The sequence below is a fragment of the Abrus precatorius genome, unplaced genomic scaffold (assembly GCF_003935025.1).
Source record: "Abrus precatorius isolate BTA unplaced genomic scaffold, Abrus_2018 Scaffold6, whole genome shotgun sequence".
Classification (NCBI taxonomy): Eukaryota; Viridiplantae; Streptophyta; class Magnoliopsida; order Fabales; family Fabaceae; genus Abrus; species Abrus precatorius.
The window spans coordinates 960,972-985,533 of NW_020874406.1; the positions used below are offsets into that span (position 1 = coordinate 960,972).

General features: G+C 29.5%; 1 protein-coding gene across 4 annotated transcripts; it reads right to left on the reverse strand.

The window, feature by feature from the left end:
- Positions 1-8,882: 8,882 nt before the first annotated feature.
- LOC113869069 (transcription factor bHLH121-like) lies at positions 8,883-13,109 on the reverse strand. Of its 4 annotated transcripts, none has more exons than XM_027505201.1 (6): positions 12,849-13,109; positions 12,641-12,771; positions 10,249-10,376; positions 9,714-10,181; positions 9,203-9,399; positions 8,883-9,109 (listed from the first exon to the last, which is right to left on the reverse strand). In XM_027505201.1, the coding sequence occupies exons 1-5, from the start codon at positions 13,085-13,087 to the stop codon at positions 9,250-9,252; spliced, it is 1,116 nt and encodes a 371-aa protein (XP_027361002.1). In that variant the 5' UTR covers positions 13,088-13,109; the 3' UTR covers positions 8,883-9,109; positions 9,203-9,249. The 4 variants fall into 4 exon arrangements, with proteins under 4 accessions (XP_027361002.1, XP_027361001.1, XP_027361004.1 ...); XM_027505203.1 differs by having other exon boundaries at positions 8,885-9,109; positions 9,714-10,106; XM_027505200.1 differs by having other exon boundaries at positions 8,883-9,399.
- Positions 13,110-24,562: the final 11,453 nt, after the last annotated feature.

Sequence of the window (24,562 nt, forward strand, 5' to 3'; positions counted from 1 at the left end):
GAAATTGTCCTTTGATTAAATAAGTAAAATTGATTATCAATTAATTGAAATACTTAAGAGTCCAGAATATGATTAAGTTGTAATTGAAAATTTGGTGAAGTAATTCCTAACTCCATTCCACATATCATCTCAATACAAATTTCGTAACTCTATTTTACAGCAATTTTACAACCTTCTATGTTTGTTATTTCTTATCTTTACATAATACAAACTTTCCAGTCAATTATATGGTTCAACTAAGTATTAATTTGTGAAGTGATAATTGATAATTTCGATCCTTGAGAACGATACTTGAGACTCAACTTTGATTTCAAAAATTTTATAACTTGCTACAACTATACTAATATACTTGCTAGTTAGATTACTTTAGTGCACACAATTGCAAAGGGTAACAATATACACAAGGTATAGTAGATTCCATTAATTACAAGAAAATCAAAAGAGACATTATAGCATAATTCTATTTCCAACATAATATTATCACTCAGTGTGTCATCAACATGTACAACCAACTTAAAATAACATGTTCTCGAGTAATCATTAAATATATAATTTAATCTACAATGTACAAAACTATCTATTAGCCTAATTCTTTCTTGAGGCCTAGTCATCCTGGTTCCTTGAAAATTTTAGTAAGGATGAGCGTATATTATATCATTTACAAACCATATTACAGGAAGTCATAATTATGGCATAAGAGAAGATATAATCATTTCACAATTTATTTACAAAACAACAATAATCATATAATTTTGACACATAGATTTGTCATAATTCATCTAATTTCTCTCCTTCAAACACATACTCCTAGTGCACTGTGATCACAAATAACGATGCCTCTAGCATTTCTTGAGGTATTACTTAACTAAGTAAATAGTTTTCAGTTAGCTCATTTATATGAATACGTATAGAATAGTGGCCCCATTAGCAAAGGTAGAGTCAAGATTCTAGTTAGGAAATGAGTGTGGAGCCATGTGACACATTTGTTCTTAGAAAGAGTGTGTACACATACGCGAATGTTGCTCACCATTTTACGTTTCCCCCAGATTTTTCATTGTTTCTGAACTTTATACCCCAATGTATCTCTATAACTATTCATATTAGATTCAACCAGTACTTTGTACTCATTCCATATTCAACACTTATGCTCATCCTATATTCATTTTATTCTTCATCTATGAGATCGTGCTTATTAAAGCACTTCCGGACTAAATCCACTTTGCTCATAACCTCAACATACAAATTTCACAATAAGGTCATTCACATATTATCCATACAATCTAAACATTTCAATGAATAGATGTAACATCACATTCAACATACATTAGCATATTTCCATGACACTCCACACACTCCACACTAAGTACTCATCATATATTTCATATAAACATAATATAATCATTCAAGCCACATAATCAAACATGCATATTGTTAGCTTTTACTCACAAATATTATCATTCAAATATATATTTTCATAAAATCTTTAGGTAATAGTGCTCCACTAAGCACAAAATATACACTTTGAATACATGATAAAATAAAGTTCTCTTTACCTTAAGGTGAGTATTCAAAGAGAGATTGGCGAAGATTATAGTTCAACAATGAAAGTTCTCCGAGTATCAGGAGATATCCTTAAGAGATGAAAAACACGAAAAATACATATTAATTGTGTCTGCTAATAATTTAAAAACAACTACTAAGTATCACTTCTATTTACAGATCATAATAATTTACAAAATGTTATTCAAAAGCTGTAGGATTTAAAATATATAAATACATAACAAAACTAAAATAAATCCTACAAGTAGTTACTGTCCAAACATCAAAATTAAACTAGGAATACATTATTAGTCATCTCTACTATTTCAGCCTCTATCTTAGCTACACCTGAGGTAATCAGTTTTTCATCTTCTTTGAGATAGGCATCTCTAGGGTCTGCCGCAACCTTTACATTAGTGAAGCTCTCAAAATTTTACTAAGTAAGTCTTCCCAAAAGATCGTGATTATAATAAGTATACATATTATTTAAAGCCCTTGGAGGCCTAACAGTGCCTTGGTAAATACAAAAACATAAGACATGGTGAATCCTACTATTTCTAGAGAAATCAAAAGGTACATCATAATTCAAAATTATTTATAAAGTACATAATTCATTGTCTCCAAAATCAACATTTAAACTAAGATGTACAAACTTATGATATTCCCTAAAAACATAATCTAGTCTATTATATACAGTATACTATCTAAGACTAATTCTTCTTTGGGGACTCGCCATCTTTGTGTCCTGAAATGGTTGGTAAGGATAAGCATTTACTTTATTATATAATATAATTCAATTTTAATGATTAGTATCACAACATAATCATAATCATGAAATAAAAAGATAACTTTATAATTTCAATCACAATTTAATATATCAGCAAACACATAGAAATCCATCACAATCAGCACATTTATCTCTCTCAAATATGCACTTCCAATGCACTGTGATCACATATGTACAATGCCTCCAGCATTTTTTTAAATCTTACTCAACTAGGTAAATAGTCACTGAGCCCATGCACATGGATATAACATATATAATAACGAGCACCTTAGTAAAGGTATATTCAGAAGTCTAGTCAGAAAACAAGTGTGAGGTCATGTGACACATTTGCTCTCAGGAAGAGTGTGTATCTCGTCTTGCTTGAGTGAGATCACTTTTCGCCTAAGCGAAAGGACAGTTGGACTAGGTTTATCCTGTCTTGCTTGAGCAATATTACTCTAAAATTAGATCTTTCTGTGCGCTTAGCCTCGCTTGAGCAAGACTTATTTCGCCTGAGCGAGATCCCCTGCATCAGAATTCATTTGAACACTTCTCAATCAAACTGAAAACATATTCTAACATTATCCAATATTGACATAATTCACCAAATCATAATAAATTAAAAGAGGGTGTTATATCTTTTTCTCTAAGAGGAACCAAAGATGTGGGAAGGAAATTTTTGCTTCATATAACTTATTTGTGTTTGTTGAACAATAAAAAGGTTGAAAAAGGAATTTAAATTCTAGCTAAAGATATTTAAAAAAGATAAACTTGATATGTATTTATGTAGAACGATGCAATAATATAAAATTTCTATGTTATGATAGCATATTATCTAAAGTGAATCATTTAATAGAGTTATTTTTTTTTTATAATTAGTAACATGTATTTTTTTCTATTTGTAAGATGTATTTTTTAACATTATAATTAATTGATAATAACATATAAATTACACTTTTTTTTTACACACTTTTATTATTTATATTCCAAATTTTAAAAATAAAATTTTGTCACTTAACTTTCTTCTATTACTTTATATAAACTTTTAAATTTAATGTGAATACTTATATTTATATTTATAATTTTTTCTTTATTATTTTATATAAAATTTTAAATTTTTTACAAATATCAATCTTTCTTATTACGTTATATAAACTTAATGTTAATACTTATATTTATATTTATAATTTTTTCTTTATTATCTTATAATTTTCATATAAACTTTAAATTTCTTTTTGTAAATATATCATTTTGTTATTACTTTATAAAAAATTTTAAATTTAAAATAAATACGTATATATTTTTTATTATCTTATGTAAATTTTCAAGCTTTTTAGAAATATATTGATGTTTATATTTATAAAGTTTTTTTATTATCTCATATAAAATTTCAAATTTATTTTGAATATCTATGTTTTTATTTAAAAAATTAGTAATATTTAATCTATTATTTGTAATACTCTAATTAAAAAAAAATTTAAAAACTACTTATCTTTTATTTCATATAAAAAAATATCTTCTAGAAATTGCAGTCTATTACTGTAATTTATTTATTTTTTTGTCAATTTTATTTACTATTTTTAAATATTTTTTTGTGGTCTTGTCTAAATCAAACTTATATGTATATTAAATCACGAAAGTCATCGTCATGTATAGACAAAATTGCAGAAAAATTTTATGAAATTATTAAAAAATATTCATACTAAGAAGTATCGAAGGAAATGAAGATTATTGGTCGCATTGGGAATGTTTCAAAAAACAAGTACTAAATAACTTACTAGTAATAGAAAACCCACAACAATAACTTTGACAACATTGACGGCAATGGAGAAAGTGATAAAAACAACAAAGCTAAGAGCTTAGAAACCATACCCATGGCATTGGCATAGGTACCACTAGCAGTAGCCCCCTTTTGTAACACCTCGAATTTTGTAATAATAAAGTTTGAATTATTAATATAAATATATGTGGATTATTATGTGTCGTGTGTTTGAATTATACGATGATAATGAGTATTGAATGGTGGCAAGAATATCTGTGTAAATACATGAAGATATGTGTATGTTTGTATAATGTGATTAAAGGATGAGTGTGAATTTTGGATTAATGGAATATATAGGTTAAATGTGTAGTACTGCAGTGTTTTCGCTGTAGCAAGAGGGGTCTCGCTGTAGCGAGAAGACCTTGAGAGAAGAGCATGAAACTGTCGCCTTCTCACTATAGCGAGAGGTCCCTCGCTGCAGAGAGAGAGACATTGAGGAGTGCATTTCTAGGTGCAGTCTTGCTGTAGCGAGATTCTGCAGAAACCAGAGTGCAATTTTCTCTGAGATTTTCGCTATAGCGAAAGGGAGTGTCACTACAACGAGAATATCTCACTGTAGCGAGAGTGTCGCGACTAGATGAGTATTTGAAGTGTCTAGGATTTGGGAATCGCATTTCCACTCTTCTCTCTTCATTTCCCTTTCAATTCTCTCAACTAAAAACTCATTTTTACCGATTAAATTGCCTCCAAAGCTATTTGGGAGTAAGATTGAAGGTTCAAAACGAGTTTGGGGCATTTGGAGGTAAGTTTTAACGGTTAGGGTTGGTTTCTCACTCCCATTCTTTGTTTTCTTGGGTTTCCTTTGGTTCTCATGGGATTCTTCCATGTGTTTAGGGCAAAATTTGTGTGGGGAGCACCTTCCTTGTGGATTTCGTGTTTGGATCTTCAATTTGAGATAAGGGAAGACTCTACCATATCTCGTCGTGTTTGAATGCCGTTTATTTTGCTATGTATTGCAATGTAGTTGAGATAGAAGGTAGGAAATTGTGTGTTTGGGTGGAAATTTTGTATGAAATACGATATAGTAATTGTTGGGTGTTATGTGTGATGGAATGGTTTGACTATGATGGATATTGAGTATATTGCGGATGATGTAGTGATTTGATTGTGATGAAGTCAGATGAGGATTCAATGTTTAAATGTGATGTGAGTGAACATGGGCATATGTGCCGTGTATAAATATGAATATTGTGTGTGACTGAGAATATGGTTGAAAATGTGTGTGAAGGGCATGTTAAATGTAGTTGTGAATATGCTATGAATGGTTCAGCGATACACGGTGGGTATGGAAGATGGGGCAGTAGAAATACCTTGATGTGAATTGAAATGAAATGTTAATTGTGGTTGTGAATGCTTGATTTCAATTGTGTTAGAAAACATGTGAAATATGCAAGGTGAGACTCTATGCTTGCTTGTGTGTGTTGGATAGTGTAGAGTACTCAGCCTTACATTTATTTTTCAAGTGACCAAGATGATCAGCACCGAGTTCAGTGAAAAAATGGATGATATTGTTATAGGGCTTAGACTGTGTTTATTTTGAAATTATGATGTAATTGAATTAGTGTTGTAGCAATTACTTGATATAAATTTGTAAACCCTTATTATTTTGAAACACTTTGATGAAATATATATGTTGGCAAAATATATTTAAATAAAAATTTTATTATTCCCATTTTGTGAAATTTTTATTTTAAAATAAAATTTAAGGTGTTACACCTCTAAGCATGGTGATGCTAACAAGAACACAGTTCAGAGGTGAGGTCACTTGAATATACCTTTCAAAGGAATGAAAAATGACCATAATCTCCAAAATAACTACGAGGAAGACTAAGACAATAACATCATTAATAACACGAATGTTATGAAGTTGGTTGGAGTTGTTAGTGAGCCACCAAAATGACTCCTAGTGGAGACTTAAAGCTGAAAGAGGAAAGGAATAAAAAGGAAGAGGAGTAAGTTGCAAAATGAAGCAGGGGAGTAATAAGAGGCAAGGTGGAAAGAAAGAGAAAATGGAGAGTGTGTATGTAGCTTTGAAAAGGACCAATGATGAAGCTATTATGTAGAACCTCTCCTTTGTGGTATTTTGATTCATGTTTTCCTCTTGAAAGAAGAAGAAGAGTTAGTAAAAGAAGCAGATGAAGGCGAATATGTAGTAGACCGATTTGTTAATTCTCATAATGATAATGGAGGGCCAAGTGAAGATGGAGGGGACATAAATATGGAGTGAGGCAAAGAGAAGGTGGTCGAGAGTCACGATTATGAAAGGGTTTTTGAGAAGGAGCCATTTGAATTAGAGTGAGGACTAGATGCCAATGAAGAAGGTGGTATGGACACAAAGGAAAGAAGCGAGAGCTACAACCTTGGTATGCTTCTACTAATTTTGGAAGAACTCATAAAAATCATTGTCAAGTCAAATATTTATTATATGTTAAATTATATATTTAGTCTCTACAGTTGACACTTATCTAAAAAAAATAGTCTATATATTTAAAAAAATTATATTTTAGTCCTTACATGACCATTTTATTACATTTTAATCACTATTGTTAATCGTGTTAACAATGTTATAAAAATATGGTCTAAAACATAATAAAGTACTTGTACAATGACTAAAATATAATTTTTTTAAGAGTAGAAATTGACTTGTAACAAATATTAACTATAGATTAAAAACATACTTTAACCAAAAATAAAAAAATATTTTTGGTGAATTTGTCTAAAATAAATTAAAAATAAACCACCAAATAAAAGAATCATGAATTTTAAATTTACTAAAAACTCATATTTAAGTAAAATAATTTATGATTTAAGATTATATATATTTATTGCTAAAACTTATTGATTTGATAAATAAATAAATCAATCAAAAACTGATAACTATAGTAAATAAAATACTAAGAATAATTTACACATGATAAATAGTTTTATCTTTTTATTACTGTTAAAATTTTTTTTAAGCATACTAGTCTTTCTTAGTCGATATAATAGGACAAAAAAAAAAAAAAACTAAATATGTCCCTCTCTTTCTCTCTCTATATATTATCTAATTGCTAAAGAAAATAACAAAAAATTAACTAATGAGATTTTGAATTTATATATAAAAATTATTTTCTTTTATTATGATAGAAAATTTATGAATTTATTTATATAATAAAGTTATTTTTTTAAAATTTTGAGTAATAATCTAAATTTTATATTTCAAATATAATAAATATTTCATTTTTTAAATAAAAAATTATTTTTTAAAGATATTTTATAAATTAAGCTTAAAAAATATTTTTAAAATTGTGAAGAATTTAAATAAATAAATTATTGAAATTATCATTATTATTTATTGATATACAATGTCAAAATTTAAAATTTAATTTATCTAAAAAATTATTGTTTATCTCATATAATATCTAGATTTAAAATTTTAATCAAATTAAAAAATTATTGTCTAAAGGAAATGAAAGTTATAAAAAAATCTTAAATAAGAATTTTATAAAAAAAATTTCATAAAAAAATATATAATTTTAACAAAAATTATATCTTACACATTTTTCATGATCCATATATTTTTGCAAGATTTTAGTTTCAGTCCCTAAAATTTTCTTTTAGAGTTATTTTCTAGTATATTGGTGTATAACATTTGTACTTACAATTTTTGAATCTATCATTCAAAACGTATAGGGATAAAAAAATATATATATATTTGTCGAAATATGACACAACACTAACATAAATAAATGCCACTTTTATCATTATTGAAAATTAATTTTTTTTAACTAAACACACATACATTATTTTTGGACAAAGATGTATATTTGATTTCAAGAATTTTAATTTCTCACAATTATGTTTATTAATCATAGAATAAGATTTTTCTCTGACAAATCTAAATCCCACTAATTAAATAACAATTAAAGTACTTTAAGGGGCATAAATCATCGTACTAAGAATTTCAATGATTATGCATACGTTGGCATTAAAGATGCTGGACAACTGCAAACAATAGACAAAATATATGGCTTTTCTATAATTGTATAATAAGTAGACACCCAAAAAATACTTATCCAATTATAACAATAATAATAACGAAACAATTCGTTGTATTTAAAATAAAACTGAAATAATCTTTACATCTTCGACACCTTCAATTAAAAGTTTATTAATAGAAAAAAAAATTATTATTAGGGGAGAAAGAAAAAAAAAAATGTACAACACATTATTATACCACATATAGAACATTTAGCGGAGCTATACAAAACTAATTGATATCTTAGCAGTTATGGCTTTTGATACCCGAATTAGACGAATAAGTCATTATCTTCTTCAAGAACCTTGATAGTAAAGTTGCAGATAATCAGTTTCTCTTCCTTCTCTCTCTTTCGCACGCACACTCACAATGATGGTATTTTTCTGGAATCATGAGTAGAAAATAAACGTGTTGTTTTGGGCAGAGAGAAGACCAATTAATTAAATATGTTTTAAGTTAATCTAATACATCCATTAAGTATTAGAATCAATGTATTAATTAACTTAATTTTAAGTTTAATTAGTGGGTAGTTATTTAAACTTTTTATCTTAGGCCACTATATAGTAACTGCAGTTAACTCACATTGAAAAATATTTCTCTTGGAACAAACTTGATACTTAGCCAAGAGTTGGATATCGTGTAATTTCAATTTTGTGTTTTTAACCAAACAGGGTATAAGGCATTGGTCCCAAGTCCAAGAAAATAATGAAACATGGCAAAGAAAAAGTCAAATTTAGAACAACTCACAAAGTTTTGCAATAACTATATTGATAATTCATAGTCCTCACATGCTAAGCTATATTTACATTGTCGGAGAGGTTCTTACAGCACTAAGATGGCTCAAAGGTGGGTTACTGTGTGAGGTTTGTAACCTCCATATTGGGTTATGATGCTGTAAACTGTAGTGGTTAACCAAGGAATACATACATCTAGACCAAGCATCATCTTTCAGCTGCCCAAGGTACTACAGAAAAGAAAGTGGGTAAGAATCATAATCATTTTGTTTTAGAAATGATGTAATCTATTGCCAAAACTCAGACCAAGGAATAAGCATTACTAAGCATATATGATGTGGATAAACGGTACAAGAATCCATATATAATATCAATTATCAGTCTTTGGGTTGTCTCCCACGCTGTTGGAGCTATCTTGAAGTCCTTGAGATGAAGAATACTGGCTTGAAGCACTCCCATCTGTGATGATTTTATCCTTCATCACTGAATGCTTGCCTTTTCTTTCTCCAGAACTGCAATCCTACAAAAAAAATAAAATGCAGGTTGTTAGTTTGGGCATTGATTTTTTTAAAGGCTTAAATATGCTTTTAGTCTTCATAAATATGGTTAAGTTTGGTTTTAGTGCCTTAAAATGTATTGGTTTTGATCCCTATAAATTTTGAATTTTTAAGCAAATGGTCCATGCAAAATTTAGTGGAGGTGTGGAATGCATCTAAACAATGCCGCATTAGCGACCATGCTGAGGTGACACAAGAGTAACCATGTCTAAATCCAAATTTATCTGTAGTCACTAAAAATATATTTTGCCCATTTTTCTAAATTTACATATTGTACCTGTTGTGTTGACGATGAGCCCGGCATCTTAAGTTCAAGCTCTGTGGCCACATCGTGAGACGTGCTACATCTTTCGGCATCAATGGGCCTTCTATAAATTGGTGACTTGCTTGGTGATTCTTTTTGGTTAGAGACGGATGTGGAAGCATACTGAGCTGGTGGAATCTCTCCCAGTGGGTTAGTTGGAGTAGGATATGGGACATACATTGAACAAGGGTTAGGTACGTGACCAGGATTTTGATTTCCAAAGAAAGGAAAAGGTTGAAGAGCTGGGTGAATGGATATTGGACCAGGAGAGATTGGTATGGGAACTGGATATGAGTAAGGTGAACTCATGACAACAGAGTGGTCAATTGCAGTCCATGGAAACATGATTCTCACTCTCTGCTCATACTGCCCATTAAGACTTTCTATTTCAGATTTTAAAGATGTCTTCTCTTCTCTCAGTTCATTCTTTTCTTGCATTAACTGTGAATATAAAATCAACTGAGGCCTGTAATCTTGTGATCAAAATTTAAACAAATAAGAACCTTACTTCGCGTGACTCTTCCGAAAGTGCTTTATGCTCCTTTTTCAGCCTATTCACCTCTGCGGTTAAGTCCTTTAGCATTTGGACGGTCTCAGTAAGGATGGTTGCCTTGTCATTCTTTGGTCTATCAGGATCTGTGTTGAGTCAACAAGTGTAAGTAACTCAACCATGTAATAACTGCCACATCAAATTGGCAACATATGTTGAAATATGCAACAAGACAAGCACAGATATTCACATAAAACTAGATATAAGTTCTAGAAAGAGCACCTTTGTGTAAAAAAACTATATTAGAGGCTTCTAAGTTAAATTAACATAACATTATAGGATATACCATTACACCAATCTGGAAAATTGAAACACCAGGCATGAGATAGAAATTATACAAGCATCAACTAGTCATTTACAGCACAGGATCAAAGATTCAAAGAAGGTTATTGTTTCAGTGATCAGCACACAATGTATCATTTTTTTATGAGCATAGGTAGGTACCATACATCTTTGTTAGAGGTAAAAAACGATGATTAAATTAATGAAGAACTGCATATATCCACCAGACACCAGTGTGTAGTGTTTTTTAATTCACTATTCACTCAACTTTTGTCGTTTTGTGTTACATCTCTGGCTATAAATGGGCTTTTGACGATTGTAAAGGGATATCATATAACTCGGTTTTTCTTAGTAATCGTAGTTTTACCCATTTTCTCTGGTCACTATCAGCTCTTTATTAAGTTCGTACAAGATCTCTTCACCATTTATTTTCTCTCCTTTTTAAATGCCAAAATTTAAACATTGTTTTTGTTTTCATTTCTCCTACAACAGCTTTGTTGCATTCTTTAGACAATTTGGCTCTCAGTTTGGATTGGGTGAATATGAGGGCACGAGTCTGAAAGTAAATGGAAAAGGGTGGGAATCTAATATTCCCGTATTGGGGACACAAATATAAAGTGGGGGAATTGATTCTTAAAAGTAATAAAAAAAAAATGAAAATATTTGTTTAGCTACAAGAAAGAAAAACCGTTCTCCTTAAAAACAAATGAAAAATATAAATGAAGATAGGCACGAGTCTTGTCATGTAATTTTTGTAATTTTACACAGTTATATAAATGCAGATTAGTTGATATTGTATAGAACACGAGCAAGTAGCATATCATGTGAAAATATTTTCAATGAACAATAAGAATCACAAACGAAAAATATGTGCACTTAGTTGCAATTATATGCACCATAAGGTTGCTTTTACAAGATTTCACAGTTATGAAGCAGCTTTTTCTGATAATCAAAACCTAGCTCATAAGATGCAGACACTTGGTGTTGGCAAGTAAAAATAACAGAACAGTAATAACTCATACTAAAATAACCAAAGCACAAGACTCCCATTTTCTTGTGCAAAAATTTGGTATACATATTAATCAGTTTATCTTATGTCTAATCAAGACTAGCTATCATTTAGTCACAGACACATATTCCTTTGGAAAGTGATGCTATCAAACGTCATAGCCATGCAGTCACAAGGAGTACAATGAAATTGCATTGCTCTAAAGAATCCAAAGTAGAAAATCAGTTTCACAACTACTATTAGACATGGAATGGACCTTAAAGATAGCTCAAAAGTGGAGGATTGTCCAAACCTTACAAGAAGAATCAAAACCAAAATTAACAATATATGTGACATTTAACAAAAGGTAAGCTGGCATCAGGCAAGCAAGTCAACCCTTGTATGATAACAATAAAAAAGAAAAAAACTCACATTTTAAAAATTAACAAGATACATAATCAAAACTCAAAGTTTAAAGGAAACAAAAAAGAAAATTTGGAAATTTTGATATATATATATTTAAGAACAGAAAGCATATTTAAGCCTAGAAATACAAAAAAGAAAAGAATAGAGTGAATGATATGTGTCTTTGTGATGCATCAAAATTTGGGATTTTGTAACATTTGTCCAAATTGAATTAATGCATCTAAAACTAATGAAATTTTATTGACAAAGAAAACATTTATTGCATAAAAAATATAAAAATATAATAAAGGCTTTCTTTTCTAATAAAATCTTATTGTTTGTAGTTGATTAAAATCGACTCTACAACTGATGAATTAAATAAGCTCTATGTTATATCCTCTTAGGATTTGATTGAGAGAGCTTATAAACAGTTTATACAAAATAACTTATGACTCCCCTGAGATATTTACAACTTATTTCTATAAACTTCTTAACATAGCTTATCAAAATTAGTTATTTTTAATTTATTTTAATAAGTTTTACTGTTAAATTTATGGTATAAGTCATTATTTAAAAAGAGTTTATTAAATAAACGCAATTAATATTCATTAAACAATGTAAAAGGGTTGGGGATGAATGGATTGTTGTGTTAACGTGTTGATTGAGGTAACGAACCTAACGTGTTTCCTAACTCTTGAAAGTGTTCATTGAGTCGATCCCTTCTGAGTTTCTCGCGGTCTGCCTTCTGAACCTTTCGTGCAGCGCTGGGATCCTCACCTTCTCCTCCTTCACCCCTCTCCCTCTCTCTGCACAACAACAACAACAAAAACAAAACGGTTAGTTAATAAGTTAGTTAGTAACTGAAAACAGTTATCGAACAAACCTCGAGAGCTGTGAGTTGCGGAAGCGGTTAGGGTTGACAGTGACGTGTTGAGATGCTGAGTCTGAAGCAGAGTCTTGCGGCTTCCACTGATCCATTTTCGCATTCGAGTGAGGGATGTGCTGATTGCTGTTGTCAAGGAAAGGACCCAATCTGAATCGCATCCCAGAGAGAGAGAGAGAGAGAGAGAGAGAGAGAGACGCATCAAGCGTGTGCCTTCCACGAGCCAGCGCTGAACCCATTTATATCCATTTTCTTTATTTTTTTAATTGTTTCCTTTTCACGCCGATATGTGTGGACATCTCATCTTGAACTCCCCTAGTTCGCTCCACTGGCTACGTGTGAACACTCATGGTTAACATCAATCGCATATTTTCTTTGGTAATAAGGGAAAAATTAAACTTTTTTTTAATTCTTTTAATGATTTTAAATACATAAAGTGATTTTTAGAAAAAACAAGTATGGAATTTTCACTAAAAAGATACTTGCTATGCATTTTTTTAATAATATTTTATTTTATTTTTTAAATATATGAATATTTTTTTAAAAATTTAAAAAATGACCTTAGTTAAGATGTATGAGTACTAAATATTTAATTCTCTACGAGTTTGACTTGTTCAGGATTGAATCGGTTGAGTCTGACTTCACAGAGTTGCTTTAGTCCACACTCAAAATGAACGGGGTAGAGCTCTAGCTAGAGAGAGACGAGAAGAATCCTTATACATTTTAGACAACGATTTAATCATGATTATCAAACACGGCATTCTAAAATTTTCTCCCCCATCTAATTCTAAATTATTTACTCTCAATTAATTAGTTCGTGCCCATTCTATCACAAAAATACTACTCAAGGGTGTCAAATTTTAAAATCATGCATCTAACATCCTTGTAAGCAGGAAAAAGAATTGAAGCTTAGTGAAGATTTTATTATTTATAAAATAGTTCTGAAAAATATTTATATTATTTTGAAAAATTAATAAATAATCCAAAAAATTCTTGTTTTTCTTCTACCTCTTTTCCTCTTTATTACTTCTTCTTACTCAGAAACTTGTTTAAGTAATAAAAGTATTGTTCTGACTTAAGTTATTAGGCAAAGGATAGGACCTGTGGTGTCCATAAATGCTACATAAGATGATAGATATTCCATAATAAGAATTAGTGGGTCGCTGAGAAAAAGAAGAATATATATTTTAGTGGATTCAGGTAATACTTACAATTTTGTAGATTTATCCATAATGAAAGAAGGGTAGGAGGAGTTGTGAAGGAAGTTAAGTCACTTCGGCCATTGATTTCAAATTGATGCCATTATCATTCCTTTGATAGGTTGTGACATGATTTTAAGAATGTATTGGTTAAGAGGATTAAGAAAGATTGAGTTAGACTACAGCAAGTTGGAAATAGAGTTTAACAAGGGGGTTCCAAAGTTAAATTGGTTGCTATGAAGGAGTTCAAAATAAAGAAGTTTCTAAATTAAGACTTAATAAAATGCTAGTGAAGGAAAATTGTTCTCGACTAAGACGATTTATTGTGTTATTAAAAGAGGCCTTGAGCAAACTGATCATGAGGAATTGCAAGCATTTCTGTCAGAGTTTGGAGATGTCTTTGTTAAACCTAAGCAATTACCGTCCAATAGGAGAATATAAAATTACTTTGAAGGAAGGTGCAAATCCCAAAAGTGTCAGACTATATCGATGTTCTCATGCACAAAAAAATATTATAGAGAAAATGGTAAAGAAGTTGGAGGCGGGATTTATCCAGCCAAGTTCATCCTTTTTGAAGCTCTAGTTGTTCTTGTAAGGAAAAAAGATGGTAGTTGGCGCATGTGTGTTGATTATAGAGGTCTTAACAATAACATTGTTAGAAATAGCTTTCCCATTCCATTGGGAGAAGACTTGTTTGAAAAATTAAGTCATGCTTGTATTTACTTTAAGCTAGATTTAAAGTCTAGGTACTATCAAATTCAGATGAGGACTGAAGACACTGCATTTCAAACACACTCATATTAGTATGAATACATTGTGATGCCATTTGTCCTGACAAATGCCCTAACAACTTTCCAAAGAGCTATGAGTGCTATTTTTGCATAGCAACTTAGGAAGTTAGTGTTTGTATTTTTTTGATGATATGCTTGTTTAGAGCAATGGGAAAAAATAACATTTAGAGCATTTACAAATACTATGATATGACAAGTATGATGTACACAGTCTAAATGCACCTTTATTATGAGCAAAGTGGAGTACTTACGGCATTTCACATATGCTAAAGGTATTACCACTGATCCTAGAAAGGTAGAAGCTATTAAGGCTTTTAGTTTGAACCAACAAATATGAAAAGTGAATCAAACAAGTGTTCTATTAGAAAGGAATATTCAATGATATTTAGAAATTCATCCAGTAATGTGAAATCTGTATTAGATGCAATTATGAAATAATGGCAGCACCTGGTTCTTTACAGCCCTTACCAATACCTAAAAGAGTGAGATGAAGTGTGGCTATGAATTTTATTAAGGGCCTTCTAAAATCAAATGGCAAAGACACTATATAGATGATTGATGATTGACTAAGTAAATTTGCTCACTTTTATCCCCTTGGCTCAATCTATGGGTTTGCAATGAGTATACTTTTGTTTACAAGGAGACCTTTAAGTGCTATGAAAGATGTACTAGCAAAGTACTTTCCATTGTTACTTTTTCTTCTCGTCTTTCTTTGTGAGAAAGTGGGGTAAATTCTTCCCAGAAAAGGAAATGCAGTATCCTCCTTCCTTCTCTTCAAGTATATCTTCTGTAGAGGCAGAATATTTGTCATTTGAATGATCAACAATAAATATAACTCTTGTTTCTGGAAGCTTGCATCTAATAAAAGCAAAAAGGAAGCACATAATAGTTTGAAGGGTTTTCAGATGCAAAATAAAATTGAGGAATTGGCTATTGACTACAATAAATTAGCAATAATGTTCCAATAAGGATCCTCAGTTTTTTGAACAAGTTAGACAATGGTCTCATTCATTGGGAAATGTGAAGTCTACTAAAATTTATGGGAAGGTTGTTGTAGAACATATTGACATTATTGAATTAGCCTTTTGGTAGAAACGCCCTCACATCCTTGATGGAAAGCTATACCCGAGAAATTTGTTTTCATTGCAGCTTTGGTTAGAACACAAGGAAGATACATACGCCTTATAGCTTTGGTGTAGGTATGGAATAGGAAGACCATGCTGTATAGCAGGATCATGATATATGACAGAACGATGGGCTACAATGTAGGCCCTTCTGATAGCAGCAAGATCGTGTTCGGAACAAAGAGGTAATTATGATATTAATTAATATGGTTATTAAATTTACTTGTATTAATTATAAGAATGGTTATATATCTATAATATATACAATTGAGTACCATTTTGTGGAAAGTTTGATGAGGTGTCAGTACTTCATGAAAAGCTTCTCCAGCACTCTTCTTTATCCCTTTCTATTCTTAAAAATTTTATTCTACTTCAGATTTCAAATTTCAAATTTCAAATTTCAACTAATGAAAAAGTAATAATTATAACCTGACAATGTCATTTATTATTTGTCATTTTCTATACTGGCATGTTATCTTGGCAAGATGTATTGGAATTCATTTCAATAACTTACAGAGGAAGGGAAACTCAATTAACATCTAAAAAAATAAATAAAACCTATCATCAAGTAGTCTATTGAAAATTTAAAATAAGTTTTATGTGCTTTGTGATATTGAAGCTCTTTCTGCCTCCCATTACAAACTTTTGCAAGTGAATAGAAGAAGAGGTAACCAGTGAGTTTTATTTTTCTGTCATCATGTTTGATTATTCCTTCTTTTATTACTTCTTCATATTTGGTTTACTCTTCTTCACATTATTTTTACATACTAGGTTCTATCAAAGGATTTTACTGTAAACTTTCCTTTCAACATTTTTTTGCCTTCTACTTTCGCAAAGAATCTTTCAAATGAAATCACAAGGTAACATTATACATGATTCTTATATTCTTTTTCTATAGTATAAATTTGAAATCAGTTTTATGTACTTTGCAGTCTTGAAGCACTTCTGCCTACCATTACAAACATTTGCAGGTGAATAAAAGAAAAGTTAAGCAATGAAGTCAGGTATCATCTGCATTTTGTTCTTTCTTCTTCACATTGCTTGAAATCACTTTGGTGTGTTTGATGTAACGTCCTTATTTCAAATTCAGTACATATAAATAATTTTCCATTTCAATTCAATTTCAATATGAAATTCGAATACCATAAAATTTTCTCGGAAGTAATTACTACAATTTAATCAAATATTTCCATTTAAATTAATAGAATAGTGTAATAACATAAAACTTCCGAAATTACCATAATCAAAAGTAAAGAAAAAGGCTATACATAAACTTCACAATACAGTATATTAATTTACAAACTGTATGTTTGAGTATTTAAAGATCAAAATAATAATTACAACACCAAACACTACAAAAAGGATCCCAGAGCAACCTCCGTTATACTCATCTCCAGCATTCTAACTCTCTATCTCGGCTAGGTCCTCGGAGTCTAGGTTGTCATCAAATCCCAGATACCCATCGCCAGAGTCAGCTCTGACCTCTGTCCCCGTGACGCGCTCAAAGGTCCAACGAGTAGGTCTTCCTAGAGAGTGTGGTCATGGTAAGTGTATAGGTAAGTAAGGGCTACTGGGGTTCTAACTGTACCCGTATACATATATATACATAAGGTTTGGTGTATCTTACTCCTAGGGAAGTTGAATGGAATACTATAAGCAAAATTCATCTCTATCATGACATAAACCCCAGGGTCATTCTCTACCAATACAGCAAATTTAAAATGATTTACATGCTGGTATTCATTAAATATGTAATTAATCTAAAGTCTACAAAAATATCTAGCAGCCTAACTCTTCCCTGCAGATTCGTCATCTTGCTTCCCTAAAATTATCAGTAATGATAAGCACCTATCTTATCATTTAAAACATAATATTACTTTAAAGATTAACATAATAGCACAATCGTGGTCATGGAATACAAGGAATCATAATAACATAAATCTCAAAGCAATATATTAGACATACACATATTCATAATTATTACGTTTCTCTCTTTCGGATACACACATTCAATGCATTGTGATCACAATTATACGATGTCTTCAGCAATTCTTGAGGTCTTACACAATTAGGTAAAGAGTCGTCGGTTAGCCCATGCATACAGATACAACATATACAATAATGAGCTCTTTAGCAAAGGTATAGTCAGAAGTCTAGTTAGGAAACGAGTGTGAGACCATGTGGCGCATTCGCTCCTAGAAAGAAGGTGTAGACATGCGCGAATGTCGCTCACCACCCTACATTTCCCCCAGATTTCCTATCGTTTCTGGACTCTATACCCCTAGTGTATCTTTGTAACTATTCACACTAGAACCATTCAACTTCTTACACTTATCTCATACTTCCGTTCGTACTAAACTCATCATTCAAGTAAGAGATTATGCTTAGTAAAGCACTTTCGAACTAAATTCCAAACAAATGGACTACTTGAACATATCATTAACGCCCAAAATTAGCCAAACATATGTTTCATAATAATTCAATGTCAATCAATCATAAGAATCATACTAAAACACATACATAAAGTACTTTCATGGTTAGAAAATAATAATTATTCTTAAAATAACAAAATAGAGCCCTCCTTACCTTGAGACGAAGTTTTGAAAGAGATTTTGTGAAGGGTTTTAGGTGAAAGGACCAAGATCTTCCTAGATATCACAAAAGAGAACATTTTGAGAAAGGAGAAACTTAGAAAACACCCAAAAAGTGAAAACAAAGCTCCAAGAACTTACTTCGAGTTGATTGATGAAGTTCCCAAGCTTGGATTTGAAAGAAAGTTGAGGTTTTGGAGATATTTTCTGAGAAGAGAGGGTTATGGGTTGAGAGAACAAGGGAGAGCTCGAAACTTGGATTGTAATCCAAGTTTTTTAACTTGGAAACCCTTAAATACCCTAGACTCACAACATTCTCGCTACAGCGAGCCATTTCTCGCTACAACAATAAATTCTTGCTACAGCGAGCCCTCCTCTCGTTGTAGCAAAAAAATCAAACAAAATTGCACTTTGCTATCTGTCATTCTAGCTACAGCGAGAGCTCCTCGCTATAGCGATAGAGCATCAGAATGCCTGATTTCTGGACGCTCTTTCTCGGCACAACGAGATATCCTGTAAAATTCAAATAACTTCACAAATGTAACCAACATTCAATACTATAATAATAAATATAAAAACGAGGATGTTACATTTGACTCCATTGCTCTTTCTTTCACATTTACAAACCTTGCAGATAAATAGAAAAAATATTAACCAATGTAAGTTAGGTGTAATTTATATTTTATTTTTTTATGCATTTATGTTTGGTTTATTCTTATTCACATTGTAACTGTATAAACAACCTAAAAAATAAATTTCATCAGCACTAGCAGCAACCTCTCTCAGCTCTTTTTTATTATTATTAATTTTGTGTACTTTACGACTCCGCTATTCTGCATCCTTGACGGTAAATCTTGCATTTGAATAGAAGAAAAGTTTAAGAAAGCAAACTCATATATCATCTCCATCTTTTTTCTTACACCTTTATGTATGGTTCATACTTCTTCTTCCTCTTTCATTTTTTATTACTTCCTTTTTCTTTTATATGATTGATAGAGCATTATCATTTATTTTTTTTATATTTTGATTGCATACCCACCATTCTTATGCATTTTTCCATTGCTTGACAAGAACAAGCTCATGTATCATCCCACTTTGGTTCACCATTCATTCTTTTTATTATTGTTCATTACTTTGTTTTTGTTTTATATAATATTTATATAGTATTGATTTTTTAATATTTTGATTGCTTACATACTTTTGTTATGCATTTTTCTACTATTTGGCAGGAATAAACATTAATAAAGATTAACTAAGAAAATAGAAGTATGACCTTTGTTATGCATTTTTTTTTCCATTGTTATGCTTTTTTAATATTTTGATTACTTACACACATTTGTTATGTATTTTTCTATTGTTTGGCAGGAACAAACATTAGTAAATGTTAACTAACAAAACTCAGGTATGATCTTTTTGTGCATTTTTTATTTTTTTTAATTATACTTTTTTATATTTTGATTGGTTACACACCTTTGATATGTTTTCTTTTTCTTTTTTTGTCTATGTTCTTCACTTTCTGTCTGCAATAGTATGTTGTTATAAAAACAAAGTTATTTTATTGTTAAATAGTGTAAATTTAAATTCAAGGTTGACCATTATTTTTTACATCTTTATTTTTCTGAAATGATTTTATAATGCATATTTTGTTCAACGCTTTCTTGCCATTGTATTTTGCAAAGGATCCTTCATATGCATTCAAATTGTTAAATGAAATTATAATGTTTTATGTATTTAACGAGTTTGACAAGGAAATGTTAAAAATAAAATTAATTATTTCTTTGCTATAGCATATGTTTTATATACTAATATATGAAGTGATTACAATACATGTTTTTGAAATATTAGTTAAAAAAATTGTTTTATATACTAATATTTAAATAGATATCAGTATACGATTGATAAAGTTAAAATAAAAGTTAAGACTTTTGATTCTTAGACCTTTTCCATTCAATTGCATTAACTCACTATCATACTACTAGAAGTCAATTGTATTTTTTGATTGTTAGACATCTATGTTTTTGTTTGAATATGCAGTTATATTTTTCTGATGTTATAGAATATATCAAAGAAGATGATTGTAAAATTTGTAAATGGTGAGAATGGAACTTGAAAGTTATGCAGTCCGAATCAGATAGAAGTTGTGTACAATATTCTAATTTATTGTAAATCTAATATCAAATTTGGAAGTGGATAAAAATAATTTTGCATGTTGAACAAATTTAGAAAGGGAGACAAATGTATTTTTGTATTTGATAATTCAAACATGCAACTTTAGATATTTCTTTTCAAGATCTTAGTTTATAACTCATGTAAATATTATGATGGTTGTAATTTTTTTGTTCAATATTATTCTTAAATGAATTCTATTTGCATTTAATTTGTATCAATATATATACAATGAATTTTTTTATATATGATTTAATTAATATTACTATTGTTAATAATCTCTTTTACACAAAATAAGATGTTAATAAATTTATTATAAAAATTTACATTACTCGAACAAACAAATACACATACGAAGAAACATAGCAGGAAGAAAATATTTATATGAATATAAATATTTATTTGATAAAATTATCATAATATATATATAATATACATATTTTAATAAAGTTGATGACAAAAAAGTGTTAATATTTTTATTTTAATCAAATTTTTATTTACTATTTTTATATTGTTGAATTAAGCCAATAAAAAATATTAACAATATTAAATTTGATTATAAATTATAACTTGCTATGTGTTAGATTTTATTCAATTTAATTTAATTTTAAATTTTAAAATAAAAATATAATTAAAAATCATGTAAAAATTATGATTAATAAAAGGTTAGTATATTAAAATAATTTAGATCAATTTTTTATACTACTAATTAAATACGCTTAATTTTTTTATTATAATTAAAGTATTTTTTATTATCTTCTATTTTGTTGAATTAAGCTAATAATTTTTTTAAATATATTAAATTTAATTAAAAATTATATCTTCCACTGTTTAAATTTTAATTTAATTTAATTTTTAATACAAGAGAAAAATCTAACCAAATCACGTAGTATATTAAAATAATTTAGTTCAAGTTTTAAATCTTATTAATTAAATAAACTTAATTTTATGAAAAAGTTGACACACTTATTTATTAAACTTTGTTACTTTACCTTTTTGAATGATAATTTTTTTTTATTTTGAATAATATTATTAATATTTTTTAATTTCTAAATTTTATTTATAATAATATCTTTTATATAAAATAAGAAGTTAAAAGTTTTACTATAAAAATTTACATTAGTCGAAGAAACGAATGCAACTATGCATATATATATATCAATATCATGGATAAAAAATATTTACATTAATATAAATATTTATTTGATAAAATTAGCATAATATATATAATATATATATTTTAGTAAAGTTAATGACAAAAATTGTGAATTAGAATTAAAGTTTTATTTAGTATTTTTTATGTTTTTGAATTAATATAATAAAAAATATTAAATATATTAAATTTAATTATAAATTATATCTTACAATGTGTAAGATTTTATTTGTTTTAATTTAATTTTAAATAGAACAAGAAAAATCTAATTAAATCACGTAAAAATAATGATTAATAACATGTTTATATATTAAAATAATTTAGATCGATATTTTTATTTTATGGAAAAATTGGCACACTCATTTATTAAGTTCTATTATTTTACTTTTTAAATAGACTGATTTAAAAATTTGAATAATATTGTTATATATTTTTATTTGTAAATTTTTATTTATAATAATTTCTTTTATATAAAATAAGAAGTTAAAATATTTATTATAAAAATTTACATTAGTTAAACAAACGCATGGACACATGAGGATATATATATATAATGGAAAGAAAATATTAAGTTAATATAAATATATTCTAATAAATTTGATGTTAATTTTTTTTTATTATAATCAAAGTGTTATTTATTATCTTTTATTTTGTTGAATTAAACTAACAAAAAAAGATAAATATATTAAATTTAAATATAAATTATAAATTACAATAGATAAAATTTTGTTTAATTTAATTTAATTTAATTTTAGATACAAGAGTAAAAGTTTAACTAAATCACATAAAAAATATGATTAACGAAAGGTTAATATATTAAAATAATTTAGATCAATTTTTTAATATTACTAATTAAATAAACTTAATTTTATGAAAAAGTTCACACACTCATTTATTAAGTTTTATTATTTTACTTTTTTGAATGGTAATTTTTTTGTTTTGAATAATATTATTATATAATTAATTTCTATATTTTATTAATAATAATCTCTTTTCTATAAGATAAGAAGTTAAGAAATTTATTATAAAAATTTACATTACTTGAATAAACATGCACATATAAGGATATATATATATGGATATATATATATATATATATATATATATATATATATCACAAGAAGAAAATTTTAATGTTTCTGCTAGAGAAAAACTAGTCTTTAAGTCTCTGCTCTGAAGTGATGACGTCCCTCTGACTGTCGCTGACGTGGGGAGGGTACCTACAAAAGATACTCTGATGCTGAAGTTAGGATTCGGTTATGAGCAATAAATGCTATTTAATAATAAAAAGTCAACCTTTTACTTGTACTTCCTACCTTCCTTTTATAGATATTATTATGGGCTAATGGGCCTGCTGAGTCAGCCTTGATTTTGGCCCTTTGCTTAAAGTAGATAATGTTCTGATTATTAACCCTTAATTGGGTTAATTACCTTTTAATCCTGACAAAAAGGTATTTAGCCAAACTGAGCCGAATAGGTACTTAGTTTTCTTTTCCTATATGTAGAACCGAACAGTTCCCTATCCAGTACACTAGCCCCCAAGCCCAAAGAGGTACGAGGTAAGGGCTTAAAAATATACATCAAGCAGATGTAGACGAGGGGGTACTTGATCTGAAGGGTGGGCAGGAATACCGAGGGGGGTATTCGGTCTAAAGAGTGTGCAGGAATATCGAAGGGGTATTCGGTCTTAGAAATGTAAGCAGGCCGAATAGGGTATTTGGTTAAGGTATAAGAAATTTTATTTGGTGGGCTAGAGTGCATACCGAAGGAGTATTCAGTTTTTTCAAAAAAGTGGTGTAGACCGAAGAATTAAAAAATAAAAAAAATAAAAAATCATAAAAATAATTTAATAAAAAATCATAAAAATAATTTAATAAAAAAGATCATTCTAGAACTTCAGGTTTTTAGGGTTTCAGGATTTTTTAGGATTTTCTCAATGTGTGTGTACGAAATGAAAGGGTGTTCGATCTCAACCATTCGATCTTGAAGAGATCTGTCGGTCTGGAAGGGGTGCTTCCCTTCATATGTCAGAGGGCCCTAGGCCCTATAAATACATGGTGGTCCAGGTCTTTTGTTCTCCACTTTTTTTCTGAGCCGAGAAGTACATACTATTGCTCTAAACTGAAAGGTGTTTACATTTTCTCTTTTCTTCCGAACCGACTACCTGTGAGGTACGTTTAGTTTTTTCTTTCCCTTCCTTATTTTATCATGGCCAAATCCTTGGAATGGGAGGACTCATTGTCAGACTCGTCTAGGCCGACTAGTATCGATGTTCAAAATGTTGAGAGAATCGAAGGGGGTGGAATTTGCTTCAAGACCGAGTGGGGTACATGAAGAGGCAGAGATTCGCTTTAGAAAATGCAATGACAAAGCCAAATCATCGTAGTCCACTGATTCTGATTCTTCTGAACCAGTACCAAGCATGAGCCCTCCTAGGGAAAGACCAGTATTCCCCCCTGTATAGTTCTTGGATATGAGTGGGTACACGGTGAAGTAGCCACCTACTTCTCTCGATTTAAAAGAAATAAGAGTCTTCAATCTTTTGTTGACCATATTGACATTTCATTATGGGAACCTTCCGATTCGTACCCCATATCCATCAACCCTTGCCTAGGAAAGGAAACCGGGAACCCTGATTTTATTTTTTTAGGAGGTGCCGGGATGGCTGACACCTTTTTGGTGTATGAATA

Coding starts and splice junctions, on each gene's coding strand:
- LOC113869069 (XM_027505201.1), bottom strand. CDS start 13,087: ATGGGTTCAGCGCTGGCTCGTGGAAGGCACACGCTTGATGCGTCTCTC. Junction 10,377..12,640: donor AGAGTTAGGAAACACGTTAG/GTTCGTTACCTC, acceptor GACTCAACACAG/ATCCTGATAGACCAAAGAAT. Junction 9,400..9,713: donor GCTCATCGTCAACACAACAG/GTACAATATGTA, acceptor TTTTTTTTGTAG/GATTGCAGTTCTGGAGAAAG.